This window comes from Arctopsyche grandis, chromosome 6 (assembly GCF_051622035.1).
Source record: "Arctopsyche grandis isolate Sample6627 chromosome 6, ASM5162203v2, whole genome shotgun sequence".
Classification (NCBI taxonomy): Eukaryota; Metazoa; Arthropoda; class Insecta; order Trichoptera; family Hydropsychidae; genus Arctopsyche; species Arctopsyche grandis.
This window is the reverse complement of record NC_135360.1, coordinates 5,865,503-5,883,227: the sequence shown is the minus strand read 5'-3', so window position 1 is coordinate 5,883,227 and position 17,725 is coordinate 5,865,503. Positions and strand designations below refer to the sequence as shown.

Genomic DNA, 17,725 nt, shown 5'->3' with positions numbered 1-17,725 from the left:
GGCCATGCTTTTAATCAATGAATATTGTCGTTGTTTCTCGAACATTTCTTGTATGATCGTTTATTATTAGTAAATGAAGTGTCGCTACATATTTCCTTTTATATTAAATTTAAAAAAAATAATATTAATTTCAATTAGCTCAATCATCAAGCAATAAGATTGTTATTAGCCTGATCTTTATACTATGCTTTGATTATTTTTCTTCAGCACTTATGAATATTTGTGTATATATGTATGTATATGTAAGTTGACGCATTGTTTTTCGTTATTATTGTTGTTCATAATGAATTTGTCAATTTTGAAAGCAATGTTTGTAAACGAATGTCATGAAACAAAATGCATAATTATTATTGTTATATAAAAATGCGAAACTTTGAGCTACGAATATAATGTCCAATTTTTTCTTATGATCACGATTTTCGAACACGCTCTATATGAGGCCTAAGTAAATTAAAACATACTTAATTTATCATAATGAAATTATATATGTCTTTCTCTACCGCACTGCTAAAGTCTTTGTCGCCTGAAAACGATAAAAATTTGCTAAAATTACGTCCTAAAATTTTATTATTTTGTATATTTTCTTTTAAACTCTTCCTATATGCTTTTTTAAATCGACCGTAATGATTCTCGCGTTATATGAAAAGTTATCTATTTGTGTAAAAATTTAATCTAACCACACACCACACTTATTTAAACACTCACTTTAAATAATATGTTTAATTAAAAAAAAAAAAAAAAACACCGAGAGACTGTTGTTAAATAATTGATAAAAAAAACGAGGACTCACTAACTCATAAAAAGGTAGAATTTTTATAATGATAACTTTAAAAAGCACGTCAGAATCACAAAAAATAAACCAAGCTGGGCACTGACGAAAATATTTGTCAAATTTATTATTTATTTCAATCGAACATGTACACTCGCCTTTACAGATCACTCCAAAGCGACGAGTGTACTGATCCAGATACAATACGATGATACAATTAATACAAGCCTCGTATACAATGCGAATTGATACAAACATCATCCACAGTGACATCTATGGAGAAATTTTGCAGCATTTTATTACAGAAATTGGCGAACCTCGAGACGCTGAATAACTTAAGATTTGCAAGAGAGACTAGAATGGAGATGCCAATTTACAGGAGCCGTGTCAATAAAATCAGAAAATTTGGTGAGCTCTGAAAGGAAACGATCGACTTGGAGTCACAAACCAAGGTCTGACCAACAGCTACTAGTGAGAATCGAACTGTGACCACTACGCTCGAAAGAATAATATGCTAACCACTAGTCCACGATGCTGCAAAACAAACGTTTGGCATTTCATGAATATATATGTATATACTTGAATTATTGATCATCCTTCCCAATAGATTTTGATTTGTATAAATATATTTTAGTTCTCTCTATTTTAATTTTACATAACTGCAAATTTATTTTTATTACGACCCTTCCAAGTACTTGGACTAAGTTTAATGCTAGATTAGGGGTTCCAAAAAACCGCCCGAAAGAAAAAGCCGGTTTTCGGTTTTTTTTACAAATAAAACCGAATTTCACCGGTTTCAGAAAAATAAGTTTAAAATTTTTATATCGTAAAAAAAATGTAAATATATATTATATTATGCAAAAAAATAGATTTATATAAATTAAATTGAGTTATAAACATTATGAACTTTCATAAGATCATTATTATATGTTATTATTACAAATAATACAATTTGTACTATATATCACAGCCGTAAAATGGCAGATCCTAAATATGCACAAATAATTAAATGATTTAAATAAGCTACTATCAAGAATATATTATTAAATAAATAATGTGTTACCTCGCAGAAAAACTATAAATGTGGAATCGTGAATATATGTATGTATATTAAGAACACTCAACGTTGAAATATTTCCATCTTTCAAAGTTATTTTTACGTATCTGTTTTAGCTTAAAAATCCAAAAACTTATCAAACCGTTGCAAATTTCGGAAACAAATTCATTAGAAACGGTATATCACCAACATTTTAAAACCATAATAAAAAGTAGGTATGTGGCCTCAAAATTTTAAGGGTTTCCAATTCCTTCGAAGAAAAATCAATTATATTCCGGAAATTCCCATGCATTTTGAGTTCCCATTTCGGAAATTCCCATACTTTTTTTTGTTGTCGAGTACAAGGTTTTGCGATAATAATGTTTTCTATACTTGTATACCTGAACTTGTGTAGGTCATTGAAATTTTCTTTAAGACTTTCAATAATATTTTATTGGTTTATGACCTGGTCTTTGTCCATTACTAAATCTCAAAGAAACCGCTAAATGCTGTACCATTTTTTTGTTGTTTCAAGAAATATAAGCCAATTACCCAAGAGAGTTTAGATATATGTACACATTTATTTTGATCTTTCATAGAAATTTGAAATTCATAATTGTTGGTTTTGGAGGAAAGAAACATTAATTAAAGAAAACCTTAAAAAGCCGGTTTTCGGTTTTGGTTTAAACCGGCTTGGAAGCCCTAATGCTAGATTAAAGTGACTAATAATAAAATCTGGTCCATCAAATAGTAAAATTTTGAGTCCTTGAAAAACAAAGACCATTACAAATAGGATCACCCGACCGATTGTCTCGCATTATGAACAGAAGCTATATATATATATATATGTATTTGCAGAAACAACGATGACAGACAAATAGTCCTAGTCTGTCGGTTATTTTGCAAACAAATATCTCCGTCAGTGCTCAACTTTAAAATGAAATTATTTTACGTTGTAACAAAAACATCGCCCATTTAATACAATGGGAGCAACTCGTTGTAACGTAAAGGTTAAAATATTAAACGTAAGTTTCCGTTACTTTCTATAAGAAGCTCATTTATATTTTTCGACCCGTCTTACATATGAATAACTTTAACATTGTTTTGATGCTTTTATACTGTGGTAAAATTTAAATTAAAAAATTAACTAATCTAAGGCTACATACATATATATTTATTATTGTAATATTGTGTTGTCTCAATATGAATATATAAGTATAAAAAAAAATTTTACAATAATCCAAAAAAACAACACTGATTGTATCAGAGCTTTTATAAGACGTAACGGTTAAGAAAAACTAGTAATAATTTTTTGAAATATTTATTTTTTTGTGTGGATGAATTTTGATAATATTGAAAACCACAAACTGAAACGTCCTCAAATAGTAACATTTACACATTATTATTATTATTATGATTATTGAACCTGACCCGTTTTAACAAATTGAAAAGCTGCATTATTTACATATACGCGGTAAAAATCAATTTCTTTTTAAAAAAAAAAAACACTATTTTCTACCACACAATAAAGCGACATCCCGTAACAATCAAATAAAATAAACATTTTGAATTTTTGCAGATTTACACTCTCGTCAAATTGTATTTACACAAAAAGTAATGTAATTTTTTTGTTCAAAATAGTATTTAAGCAAAAAAAAAATATTATCGAGGTTTTATTGATGTAATAAAATGTTTGTAGTTTTATTAAATCACAGTGTCATTTAAAAATAAAAATCAAAATGAAAATCATTTATTCATATAGGTTACGAAAAATGTTTAGTTCTTCTTAATCAATCATAGAGTATGTAATAAATAATTAGATAGATAGATATGAAATAAACAGTTTTAATAGTTACAGGGACGATGAACAAAATAGTGAGATCGAAATAAGCACGAAGAACTTAATGAAAAGTTAACGATTAATATTAAAAATATAAACATTTACATACATATTCCTAAATGAAAACATCCCAATCTTACTAATATTAGAAAAAGTATTATTGTGTAAAGGGCAACATTTATATTTTGTGTTACCTCTTTAATGATACATTTACCATCGATGACAGCACCACTGTCACATTTCAGTCGCATTTAATTGATGTTTCATATTTTATTCAATTTCAGATAGTGTGTATAAAATAATGTATGTATTCATTCATTTTTCATCATAAATACTATATTATATATCTATAACCGTTTTTATTAATAATGAGACATCTATTGAAATTTATTTGTACTAAAATTATTAGATTAAGCAGAGTTCATCTTTACCATCATTTAAATTCATATATAATTTGAATGATAGCAAAATACTATAATCTTCTTCTACTATAATTTTTTTATCATTATATAAACAATTTATAATGAAACATTGTTTTTAAATTCTCCGTGAATACCATTTTCTTCATAAACTGGTTTCCTAACAAAGCACAACTTGAAATACAAAATCAAAATTGATCAGAATGGCTGAAAAAGAGAAAAAAAACATTGCTTACATTATGAATTGGGATCAACATACATATTTCTAAACGTTGTGTTAAAACGTCATATTTTTCAGTCTTTAATCTAATACTTCTTTAACTCTTTCACGTTCGGGGATTCAAAAAATACCAGTTTTATTTCTATCTGGAAATTTTTCATAATAATTTGATAAAATATCGATGACAAACCAAAAATCATATAATATATAAATTGAATTTACATTGATTATACCATAAAACCACAGGAATTGATTCTTCGAATCTTAAATGTTTTATACAGATGTAGTCGCTTAAGTAAATACTCCAGTGCTGTAGCCCTCGATGTTTTTTAAATGATAGATGATCAGTTTCAAAGATCCTCATGCTAAGCTACTATGTATTATTATTGCCACAGTTTCGCAAATAATAATTTATAATTGTATCATCATTGTATGCATGTTTCACTCATATTGTAACACCAATTCAGTTGTATTAGTACAATACATGTTAACATTATGTTTTGTTATTATCAAACGAAAAATTGAATAAACATTGTATAGCTGGAATCATTAAGTGCTGTGTTAGGTTAGATTAGGTTAGTTTTTATTATTAGAATAATGTTTTTAAATAATGTATCTATGTATGTGCCGTTCAGTTGGTTAAGTTACAAATGTTTTTCACTAGCCATTCAAAATCTTGTATTATTACTCAAATACCATGGTTCAAAAATGTTATTGTTGATATTATTATTATATATTGTACGTGTGAATCATTGAGTTTGAACACTTGAAATATTATATCGGCGATGTGTGTGAATTTTACGGGAGTCCGATGCTATAAAAGAAATGTGATCAATTATCATTGTTAGATGAGAGAATAAATAAATAAATAAAACAAGCTTAATGATACATAATTATATTTAAAAAAAATTAATAAAAATTCAATGTTTTGTCCTGTCAAATATAGGAAAGAAAATTCCTTCCATAGTTGTTGTAAGTTACCGTTGACTGTATGACTGTCTTATGTATAATATTAATCTGTTTCTTATTGTATTAAATAAATAAAAAAAATTATAAATGTGTGCGTGTATATGCGTGTATGTATGCACATACATACATAGACGATCATTGATAATTTAAAAAAAAATAATGATTATTTATTAAAATATGCATTTTGTCAATACCTGTTTTTCGAATTAGTTTGAATTTCAACATATATGTATGTATAAATATATATATATATATATATATATATATATATATATATATATATATATATATATATATATATATATATATTATCTTTTTTTAATAAAAAAATAATTGAAAAAAAAGACATACCTTTGCATATTTCATTATCCTTATCCTTATCATAACTGAAATGCACCGATGCGGTGCAAACGATCGACAAGCGCCAGACAGACTGAACCACAGATTAACGACACGTGTACCTTATGGTTACCTGACAACTCATTCACAGATTTTCCGTAAACCGAGGATGCGCTCCAGGCATTACGTATACGGCCATCTCTTTCTCACCCCCTCTGTTCACCAAGATCTCGTTTACTATGCCATTACGTATGCAGCCATCTCTTTCACAGACCGTCTGTTATCGGTGAACAGACGACCTCGACCTCGCACTAGACACGTGATCATCAACCATGCGTTGTATCGACACGCACATATGCCTTGCGCCAAACGCGTGATCATCAACCCCGCGTCGCATCTCCAGCCACAATGTCACGCGCCAGACACGCGTCAGTAAACGAGATCTTGGTGAACAGACGGGGTGAGAAAGAGATGGCCGTATACGTAATGCCTGGAGCGCATCCTCGGTTTACGGAAAATCTGTTAACAAGTTGTCGTGTCACCGTACCTTATGCGTGCGCACTGCTCGCACTTACACTAAGCGAAATCTACCCGAAGTCCCGACATACCTACCCTGTATACGTTATGTGCTCCTGATACTACAGTTCGAATTTTGCCTTATTAAACTCGCCAGAAAGATCCAACTCAATTTTAATAATTGCATCTGTGCACATCGAAAGGTTACTCGTCATCTAATGTGCAATCTATCATTCATGAAGTCAAGAATTGCATTTAAAGCAGACATCCAGTTAATCTGTGGTTCAGTCTGTCTGGCCAAACCCGAAATGCACGTATCTACATATTGATGGAAATAAAAACAACATTATATAATTTAATATATAATATATACATATGATAGTATTAATATAAAATCAGAATATAATTTGTATGTTGATATATAAACGGGAGAGAATATAATTGATAACATTAATTTAAATATACATATAAACATTGAAACATAAAATTCAGATCTTTAATTGTTTTTTTTTTCCTTTCAATATAATATTTTTTACATACATATATAAGAAGAACGGGGGAGATTTAATTCATCCAACAATATAATAATACTTGATTAATACATAGGAACAATAGGATTTTTGAAAACAATTTAAATTTGGAAAATTTCCTCATATATCATTATAACTACATTATATAAAATTCAACATTTCATTGCTTCAAAACATGCAAACACAACTATAAACACTTTGAGCAAAATTAATATGATAAAAATAAACAATTCAATATTTGACATAACCTATAAAATAAAGTAATAAAATAAAATCGTACAGCGTAACCTCAAAGGCGTTGGTTCATTAATTCGGAATGAAAAATAAGTAAAAATGGCATGATTTGACTAAAAACACATTCATCTCGAGTAGCGACGACTTTTTCAGCTCAACGTGACGAGAAGTTGTGACTTCTTCGTCTTTTGCATCATTTTACATATCGTCTGGCGAATCTAATATACAAGGCATTCAACGCTAGCAGTCTGCAATAAGACATTGCATATACAAATGTGTCATTTCTTAATTCAGGTACAACCTCGTCTTTTTACTCCGCTGCGTTGCAAAGATTCGACGATGTTCACTTTTTCCTCGAAGACTTTTGACTTTCTTTCAACCGGGTTATCTCGTCACCCAAGGTATCCATATTTTCCTAGAAAATAAAACCAAAACAAAATCACCATCTCATACATATTGTAGACATCTCTCATATTCATTATTTTTATTTTTATACATATATACCAGGAAAGCCTAACAGGTAAACCCCAATGCGACTTCCGGGCCAATTATTATATAAACGTCGATAAGCATTACAGAGCATCATAGAGACACTTTATAAATTATTAAATTCAAGATGCTGAAAACTCGAATTTTGCAAGAAATAGGATAAGGTTGCCAATATTTTGGAACCGTTTCAATGAAATCAGATGAATTGGCATACTCTGATAGTAAACGATCGATCTGGAGACACATCCAGCAGCGCTAGGCCAAGAATTGAACCCGTGACCACTCAGTTGAAAGTTTTACACGCTAACTACTGATCTATACTGCTAGTTTCGTTCATAGATATTCCAAATTAAGAGGGCTGTACACCTGAAACCTTAATTTTGTTGCCGTTCCTTTCTTCGATATATATATATTGAGTGAATGTGACAATATATATCAATATATATATTGAGAGAATGCGACAGTTGCGCTTCGGCCAGATAAAACGTATTTTAAATTGACAAAATCGAGGTTTTGAATTGTCCTATTTTCTCCTCCGAAACTGGACCAATTTTTAAAAAAATTTCATCATCGGTATGAGAAAGATATTTTCTGTGCATCTATCAGCGTATTTTTTTTTAAATCGACCGTTAAATAAGCACGCTGGACTCTTTTCGTGGGTGTAAAAAAGAGGCGATTTTATATATGTTTGGCGGCTCCTAGCTCCTATAAAAAATAATTAATCAAAAAAATAAAACGATAGATGCACCCCAATGGTGGATATCCATAGCATATTAAAAAATAATTTCTCTAGTGCCATAATTGAGGAAGGGAAAAGTATAGTACGTTTGTATGGACAAGGCGCTGGTGTCCAGCCCTCTTAAGTTGTAAATAATCAACTCACTAGTTTCACCTACCTTTAATGTTATATTACTAAGAAGAGTATCTTCCAGTAGACTTTGGAGCTTTGCGTTGATCTCCAATGACAATTCTAGTGTCATCGTTTCATCAGTGACTTGAGAGCCGTACACAGAAGCCATCACTCCACCGTGTCGTCCAACTTCAGCCTGAAAACATTTTATTCAGACAGTTAAAATCAATTTTTCAATACAATACATCAGCCATTTTTAAACATATATACAACACCTGCAATGACTTTCCATTGGCCGGCTGCATAATCAAAAAAATTCCTTTACAAAATTTCAACGAAATATAATACAAAAGCATATGTATGTAGATTAAAATTTACCTTGGCAACGTCGCTAGCTGGAGATGTCAAACTTCCCGTGGGTGCCGAAACCAGAAAAGCGCGGAGTAAGCGTGTCTTCCTCTGTAACTCTTGAGTCAGCTGCCGATTGTGCTCCTCAAGGAACTCCAATTTCTCACCTCTTCTAGCTGCTGCTCGTTGTAATGATACGATTCGCTCTACGAGTTGTTGCCTATCAGGTGTACTCGCCTGCTGAAAAATCAACCGAAAAGTTGCAGCCGGGTAGGTTTTAAAAGCTAAACGTGCCAGAGTGAGTCTTATGCCTCATTTATTTCATTACTTGAACGTCCTGGAGTGCATCAGCACCGTCGACACAGTGTATCTGTTGGCCGTGACCTTCATAGCTACTCAAAGAACTGGTTGAACCTGAAACCCAATGTTAATTTATGAAATTAAAGATAGGTATACATATATAAAAGGAAGTAGAAGATTTGGTATGATAACAATTACCAGTCCTTTCAGAAGACAATTGCGTTTGGGACTGCGGCAACGAGCGCCCTTCTGCTTCCATCCGGTCGCATCTCCTTTTAGCCTGTTGCAATTCTCTCTTCAACTCCTAAAGCACACCAGAAACAACTGTCAAAAGAAACTTTTGATACAAATCAACATCATAGCACAGAACTAGCCTTGATAGCGCTGGCGTGCTTGGTCGACAGTACGCGAGCTTCTCCTCGGGCCGCTTCCAAAGCTGTCAAAGCCTCCCGTTCCCCACGAGCATGCTGAGCTGCACGAGAAGCCAACGCACGAGCATCTGCAGCACGACCTTCACGCTCTTTGCTGACTTCAAGCCTGGCCTCGGCAACTTCAGCCGCTGCTTTAGCGGCAGCCTCACGCAGAGACGCATTATCAACTGTCAATGCCAGAGCCTGCAAAGTAAACAGAAACAACACAATGAAACTAAGTAAAACCTTGTAATAAACCAACCTACTCAAAAACATCTTGTCCAAATAAATATTTCCAAATAATTTTAGCATCAAGGTCTGTTCATACCTAGTCAGCACGTACCGACTTCAGCAGGTATCCGGCCGTACGAAAAGTATTCTTTGGTACATTTTGTATGGGTATATTCATACCAACCGTCACGTTTACGCCACGGCAGGCTTACAGCAGCACCCGACATTTCCTGTTCATACCTTACAGCAACATCCGTCAACGTATCGTATCCATTTTTTTGGCCACCGTGGAAATATACACGCGAATTACGTGCCATGCGTCTGCCGCTTATACATAATTTTTCGTTCGATAAACGCCGAAACATTTTTTCTGACTTGTATTCTGACGCGTATCTACGAATGCACGTGTATGCATTCATATTGTGACAATACGACGTAAGTAATATTGCGCCGTGTCGTCATGGCCTGTAATGTATAAGTAAGTCGATTTTGCCTTGCACTCGGCCAAAGTGATGAAAGTGTGACGTGACCGCGACGTGTAGGTAGATATGAATAGAAATGTAATAAAACGACATATTTTAAACGGAGTCGTGCAGTGCTGAAGCCGTGCAGTGCTGTTAAGTATGAACAGACCTTCAGTCGTATTAGATCAGAGAAATGTTATATTAAAAAAGTGGCTTTAGGCGTCATATTGTTGTCAAGTGACGATTGTCCACAGACAATCCTAAATAATTTTAGCATCAGTCGTATTTGATGCTTGGTGCTCGACGTATGTCCGATAAAAACTTCTCTGTTTGTTTATATTACTCACAAGATGGGCAAGCATCGGTAAAAATTGCACAATTCAAAACACACAACAGGGGATACATTTTTACAAGTAAATTGATCCGATTGTATTCCGTGCGTTGTAGCGTATTTATAGAGACATACCGCGTAATATTGACAGCAATTATTTATTCTATTATTATTACATTTCTCTGTATTTGATGCTTGGTGCTCGATGTATGTCCGATAAAAACTTCTCTGTTTTTTTATGTTCGATAAATACCGCGTATTATTGACACAATTTATTTATTCGTAAAGGCACTTCTATTATTATAACATTTCTCTGCCCCAGCCGGCTTAAAAGCCGAACATGCAGTGGCGTAACAAGGGGAGGGCGACTGGGGTATTGATGCTCGGGCGCACCAGCTTTAGGGCCGGGCCGCACCATGCAACTTTGTCGGCCGACTAGTTGCACGACACGAAAAAGTGTATGAAAATGTGTGCGACAAACAAGTTGACGGGTGTGGCGTGTCCCATCTACCTGCATGCATTGGTCTGGTCGCCCTCAACCAAGTCGCTCGCAAGTCACACAGTGCAGCCCGGCCTTTAGGGCGAAAACACACAGCGATGCACGTGGCACGTGGTATTTTTAGATACTTTTAAACATGCGAAAAAAATGGTCTGTGCTTTGCACATCCCCCACCCCAAAATGACCCTTTGGAGTGTTTTCGGTAAAATTGTATCCTTGCATTTATCCTTGCTTGACAGTGAGCACTAACGGTGTATCCCATATTTGAATAAATGTAGGAAACCACCCACAGCGGGGAGCCATGCACACGACGTGCCATTCTCCCCTGTGTGATTTCGCCCTTAGGGGCGCCGCAAAGACAAAATATATTTTAAAAAGCTTTTATTTATTGCCTTGTCATATTTTGTAGTAATTTAAGTACACTTCAAAAAGTACAGTGCGAGTAGGTGACGTATTCGTCCACAAAATTGGCCAAAAACATTGAAGTTTACGATTGTTCTTCGTAATTCGTCTGTCGAATATCCAGTCTTTCTAGGTTTTGTATTGAAAGCAACAATATGGCGCCAGAGATGACCTCAACCATAAAAGCTGAAGTTACAATTAGGACAATTCTTTCTACATATGTTGTGTCTGAGCGCTTAAAGATTCATGAATTCTTGAACGAAAAAAACAAGAATTCTTATAATTTACTGTATTTTGAAATATGTACAATTGTAAATAGGTTTTTGAGCTCTTTTTCCTATTATGCTGTACATTAACATTAGAATAATATAATACTATGATTACTAACCACATTAAATTAAATTGTAAAATAGAAAATGATCAGTAGATCAGTAGCTATTAAAATAGATATAAGATGTATTGTGAACATAATTTCGTAATAATAAAAAGCATTTAAAAATCAAATCAAAATATGTACATATACACAATCGACAAAATTGACAAAAAGAAAGGGGCGTAAAAACATGTTTACCCCGGGCGCCATTTACTAAATTTCATGTCCCAAAATGTGTGGCTTGTTATTTACGCATTTGAGACGTCATCAGAACAAAATTCATATCTGGCATCCATTTCGTCTTCAGATTCAAAGAAGTTTTGTTACCCGGAAGAAAGATAATAGCCTAGGGTATTAGACTATAAGGGTTTTAAAAAAGTTATACACTCAAGGCTTACTTTAGCTTCAGCTTCCGAGCAAGTGCCTTGAAGTTTGACACCGATGGCTGTGAGTCGTTCGGTTTGACGCAGCAATTCAGCCTCTCGTCGTGCCTTCAGTTCACCTTCGGCTAAAGCTTCTTCGCGAAGCGTCCTCATAGCTTCTAATTCCTGCGCCAACTTAGCCGACCGCTCTTGCTCCCTGAAAGCACAATTACCACATTACATTCCACTCCGAAGCGAGACTATGTAAAATTTCACTCCGGCCGATACTCACTGCTGAAGATGGATCGCCAGGGTGTCACAGCGAGCCGCTCTCGCTTGAGCCACGGCCAATCTCTCACAGTCCTTGGCTCCCTGTTCGCGAAGCTCGGAGCACGTTCTTCGGAAAGCAGCAGATTCTGCCGCACCGGCCTCAACCTGCACACATTACTCAGGATATCACAAAGATTCAATATTGCAATTTGATAATATTATGCTCTACCATTACATATATAGTTTGACATTCCAAAAAAACTCAACTCATTCTAAAATATATATGGCATTTAGCAATTTCATCGAAACCGGCACCACTTTTTCTGTCTTGTACACCCTACTGGAATTTCAAGCAAGACGTACTATGCTAGTAATGTAACGGTAGATCACTAACATACATAAGTGGTTCTTAATCAGACACAACCAATGATTAAACAGCTAAAACAAGCCTGATCTTAAAGCAGTTGGTTTAAAACATGTCCAATGACAATACCGTACATTAGCCGTTAGATCCCAATCAGTCATTGGTTTGAGGGCTATTTAACATATATTTTTGTCCCGAAGTCTGAAGAGAATTGTCACCTTGAACCTTCCCCTTATGAAAAAAATAATACAGAATTTAGTCTGATGTGAATAGTAATATACAAACCTGAGCTCTCAACTCCCTGGCTTCTTCGGCAGACTTGTTTGCGGCAACCTTCAACTGCTCGAACTCGGCTTGAATTTGCTTACAGCGAGCCTCGACTCTTTCTCTTTCGTGCCTCTCCAATATGACCGTCGCCTCTTTTTCGCGAAGTTGAGCATCTATTGTACAACGTTTAATATTGAAAATATATTACATTTTATTAAATCAAACCCATCTATTCCCAAGTTCATTTTGAAATGGACATGCATCGCTTTAGAACACAAAATCCACACCGTTCCTTTCAGGATTATGAAACACGCCATAGTCGATGTACAATTTGGAACGAAAGTTCGAAAATTCATATGAAATATACAGTTGTGGACAAATGTATTAGGCCACTTGTAAAAAATTCTTTTGACCGAAAATTCTCGATTATTTGAAGCAGCCGCTAACTGCATCGCATTTTACTATATATTTATCTATTGTTCAACCCTAATTTCCCTTCCATTATTTAAAAGAAAATACGAAATTGTCCTTTTTACGCAAATCAATGTTTCAAGCGGTGACACGACAACTCGTTCACAGATTTTCCGTAAACCGAGGATGCGCTTCAGGCATTACGTATACGGCCATCTCTTTCTCACCCCGTCTGTTCACCAAGATCTCGTTTACTATGCCATTACGCATGCAGCCATCTCTTTCACAGACCTTCTGTTCACCGATAACAGACGGTCTGTGAAAGAGATGGCTGCATACGTAATGGCATAGTAAACGAGATCTTGGTGAACAGACGGGGTGATAAAGAGATGGCCGTATACGTAATGCCTGGAGCGCATCCTCGGTTTACGGAATATCTGTGAACGAGTTGTCAGGTAACCATATTTATCTATTGTTCAACCCTAATTTCCCTTCCATTATTTAAAAGAAAATACGAAATTGTCCTTTTTACGCAAATCAATGTTTCAAGCGGTTGCATCAGATTGTTTCAATTGTTTATTTTTAGTAAACACAGGAATTGAGTGAAGGAGACAGAGTTCGGATTATTTTATTATTCGGATTATAATAAAAAAAAAATCGACCAAAAATAGGAAGAATAAGGAAGAGAAAACTCTGTCAAGATCTCATTTTGCCAACCATGTCTTTAAAAATTCCAAAAGAAGACCTTCTGAGTTGGCTAGAAAAGTGAAAAGGGAGTGAAATCTAAAATTTTCTTTGCGAACCATCTGACGGAAGCTAGATTATAGGATTTTAGTGCTAGAAAGTAAGTAGTCATTGCTCATTGAGGAACACATAAAAAAAAGTACATGGTTAAAATTGAGTCACATTTAGTCAGTGAATATCTTCCGATGCGGTGCAAACGATCGACAAGCGCCAGACAGACTGAACCACAGATTAGCTGGATGGCTGCTTTAAACGCAATTCTCGACTTCACGAATGATAGATTGCACATCAGATGACGAGTAACCTTTCGATGTGCAGATGCAATTTTTAAAATGGTAATTATTAAAATTGAGTTGGACCTTTCTGGCGAGGCAAAATTCGGAACTAAAGTATCAGAAGCACAGAACGTATACAGCGTAGGTATGTCGGGGCTTTGGATAGATTTTACTTAGTGTAAGTGAGAGAAGAACGACATGTGTACCTTATGCGTGCGCACTGCTCGCACTTACACTAAGCGAAATCTACCCGAAGTCTCAACATACCTACCCTGTATACGTTCTGTGCTTCTGATACTTTAGTTTCGAATTTTCCTTATTAAACTCGCCAGAAAGATCCATCTGTGCATCAGTGCACATCGAAAGGTTACTTGCCATCTGATGTGCAATCTATCATTCGTGAGGTCAACAATTGCGTTTAAAGCACCCATCCAGTTAATCTGTGGTTCAGTCTGTCTGGCGCTTGTCGATCGTTTGCACTAAACCCATTTCTTCACAACACTTCACAAAGTAAAATACCATTGATCATTGATTTGCAGGTAGAGACAGGTACAAAATACAACAGCAGGAGTTCTCTATATATCATTGTAAAATGTTACACGACTATAAATGGCAAACATACATCTTGATAAGTTCGACTAATACACACATAGATAAATTTAAACTACCTATATCACTCGATTGTATCGTAGAAGCGGACGTTGCTGCATTTCCACCTTCCATCTGTTTGATCTGAAACGACAAATTCTCCACTAACGCCGATGACTCCTGAAACATAACGAGTAAAAAGAGATCAGTTTATTGATTAATATTTTGATGATTTCATTTCGGGCATTGTTTCGAGAGGTATTATAGGTGATACCTTGCGCCCTTCCATCTCGCTGACTAGTTTAGATTGGGCCCATTTCATCTTCACCTCACACGATTGCAATTCTTCTTTGATTTTTGCCGTCTCACGCTGCGCCAATGACAACTCATGACACTGAAACCAAACATATGTAAAAATATGTGTTTGAACGAAACGAACCAACGGACTTTGATGCATCTACAGTTCTCAGTTGCAAGAAAGCGATTTAACTAGATCTTTAAAACTAATTTTAAGGGGTTGAATGGCCAAATTGATTTTTTGATACTATATATTATGTAATACCTTCATGTCTAAAGCGCCCGTTGCTCGAGTTTTTTCTGCATTCGCCGTACGAAGACGTTGTGCTATTGTGGTAGCTTCCCGTCGAGCTATCTGCTCCGCGGCCAGAGCTGCCTCTTTGCTCTTCGTAGCCTCCAATATATGCCGCTCGGACACCGCATAACGCACGACACTAGCGTCCCTCTCGATCGTCACCGACTCCAATTGCTTCATGAGCTAGAAAATTACAACACAATAATCACAATCTGAAATACAATATGACATAATAAATTTTCAGTATAAGCAAAGATTCAAACCAAATTAAGCCTCGATTCCAGATTCTTTTTAATGGCATCTTTATCGATCAGAGCTGTCTTCAAGACGGCCAACTCCTTATGCAGCTCCGACACGGCCGTTTCTAATATCTCCGTCCTCTCGTTAGAATTCACCGTATCGGTTTCATCAGTGACCCGTTTACTATCGAATTCTTTACTATCTGACGATATAATCAACTCGGAAGATGCTTTACTTTCTAAACTAGAACAGTCAGTGTTATTTTGCGATACAGTGAAATTAACAATGTTGGCAACGCCATTTTCATTAACCTCGCCGTTAATTGACTTATCGGAAGGAAACTTATCGCACTTCTTGAACAGCTCATCTTCATCTCCTCCGCTGTCGTTCAACAGATTCAACGTGCTATATTTGTTCAAGCTCTGTGCTGCTTTAATATTTTGCTTATCAGATTTATTTAAGTAGTCATATTTCACAGCCGACAGATTCTTTTGAGTGGCGAGCATTATTCCACCGAGATTCTTCTCCATGGGTTTGTACGCATTCTTCAGACTGCCGCCGACTAAAGAAAACAAACCGTGGACATTTTTCACGACCCCGGTCAAATTCTTAGAATCGGTTTTAGACTTACGAGTAGGTTCTTGTAACTCGTTCATTGAAACGCTGTCGGCGTCCTTAGCAACGGAGACCGGAGAGGTGAGCTTATTTTCTGGAAGGGAATTACGCCTAGCTCCGTCGGAACTTATTACATATGAGATTTCGTTACTTTTCTTAGTATTCAATTCGTTGCGTAGAAGATTCTCTTCGGAATGGTGAGTGACTATTCCGTCGACCGGTAGAATATAGTTAGCGGGATCCGACAAAGAGGCAACGGAACCGGAAGGTGTATTCAGACCGTCTATACGATCGATTCTAGCGTAAGTACCTTCGTGATATGGCGATTCTTGATGACTGATACAATTACTAGAGCATGCACTTCCATCAATACTCTCACATATGTTAATATTTGCTACACTCTCTATTGACATATTGGAATCGCATGTATACTTATTATTATCTATTGGGTTAAAGTTCGCTTCAATATTTACATCTGGCATACTTTTAGTGATGACGTTAGGGTAGGTTAGTGTAGTGGAAGACTCGTCAGGTGTGGGGTCGGTGATTGTCGGTGAGGGTTGGTCTGTGGGGGCCGCGTGAAGGGCTGCGCCCCCCGAGGCCGTCTCCGGCTGCTGGGGACCCATGGGGGCCCCTCAACGAAGCCTCCACTCCGCGCACATCTTCAATATGTCAAACGTATAACGCATACGTTCAAACAAAAACACCCCACTGACGTACGCCAACACTGTCAAATGTCAATTGTACATTGCAAATATTTTATTCGCCAATTCGGCACCGACCTATTTGCAATTATTTATAAAACATTATTTGTTGATTAACACACAGTATTAGTGATTTGATTTTAATTGTTTTGATTTCGATCACAATGGCTACATTTTTTTATGAGGGCAGTCCTGTAAATTTTGTAGTATGGCAACCCACGAAGCGGCTGTCAATTTGACAGTTGCGACGCGGGAAACTAAAAACTGTTGATGTATTGTATGCCGGTCTCCGTGACGAGACAGAATGTTAAATGACAGAAAACGCAAATATCGGAAGGCAAAGATCGAAAATCGAAAGATCTTAAGTCGAAAGATCAAAAAAAAAAATGGTGCATGGTAAACGGTACATACTCACTTAATTTGCGCGAGCAGGATACAACAGGAACAAGAGGAACAGGCTTTTCCTCCCGTATTAATGTGCGCGCACATTAAAGAAGGCTGTATGACAAAAATAGAGATAAAAGAAAAAACTGGCTAAAAATCCTTCCTACCTACTATGTCACCACTATTTGAAGTATGATTGATTGATCTTTGCCTTCCGATATTTGCGTTTTCTGTAATTTAACATTCTGGCTCGTCATGTAGACCTTGTATACATATATATTATGGCGATGCGGTGCAAACGATCGACAAGCGCCAGACAGACTGAAGCACAGATTAACGA

General features: G+C 35.6%; 3 protein-coding genes across 5 annotated transcripts in view; all 3 read right to left on the bottom strand.

Annotated features, from left to right (window-relative positions):
- LOC143912989 (dipeptidyl peptidase 9) overlaps positions 1 to 17,725 on the bottom strand; it is a 557,546-nt gene that overhangs the window by 128,144 nt on the left and 411,677 nt on the right. The window lies entirely within an intron of this gene.
- LOC143913041 (uncharacterized) overlaps positions 1 to 17,725 on the bottom strand; it is a 478,228-nt gene that overhangs the window by 301,937 nt on the left and 158,566 nt on the right. The window lies entirely within an intron of this gene.
- On the bottom strand, positions 6,461 to 17,052 carry LOC143912987 (coiled-coil domain-containing protein 186-like). Of its 3 annotated transcripts, XM_077432470.1 has the most exons (14): positions 15,706 to 17,046; positions 15,413 to 15,625; positions 15,125 to 15,244; positions 14,931 to 15,030; positions 12,851 to 13,005; positions 12,224 to 12,366; positions 11,968 to 12,148; positions 9,234 to 9,473; positions 9,058 to 9,163; positions 8,888 to 8,973; positions 8,590 to 8,799; positions 8,487 to 8,510; positions 8,258 to 8,407; positions 6,622 to 7,287 (listed from the first exon to the last, which is right to left on the bottom strand). In XM_077432470.1, the coding sequence occupies exons 1-14, from the start codon at positions 16,921 to 16,923 to the stop codon at positions 7,216 to 7,218; spliced, it is 3,018 nt and encodes a 1,005-aa protein (XP_077288596.1). In that variant the 5' UTR covers positions 16,924 to 17,046; the 3' UTR covers positions 6,622 to 7,215. The 3 variants fall into 3 exon arrangements, with proteins under 3 accessions (XP_077288598.1, XP_077288597.1, XP_077288596.1); XM_077432472.1 differs by lacking the exon at positions 8,487 to 8,510 and having other exon boundaries at positions 6,461 to 7,287; positions 8,590 to 8,796; XM_077432471.1 differs by lacking the exon at positions 8,487 to 8,510 and having other exon boundaries at positions 6,518 to 7,287; positions 15,706 to 17,052.

Bases quoted from the DNA above. Each gene is read 5' to 3' on its own strand.
- LOC143912987 (XM_077432470.1), bottom strand. From the start codon at position 16,923: ATGGGTCCCCAGCAGCCGGAGACGGCCTCGGGGGGCGCAGCCCTTCAC. The intron at 12,149-12,223 runs GTGAGTATCGGC...TTGTGCTTTCAG, and splicing joins CTGGCGATCCATCTTCAGCA to GGAGCAAGAGCGGTCGGCTA. The intron at 8,511-8,589 runs GTAAATTTTAAT...TTGATTATGCAG, and splicing joins CAGCTAGCGACGTTGCCAAG to CCGGCCAATGGAAAGTCATT.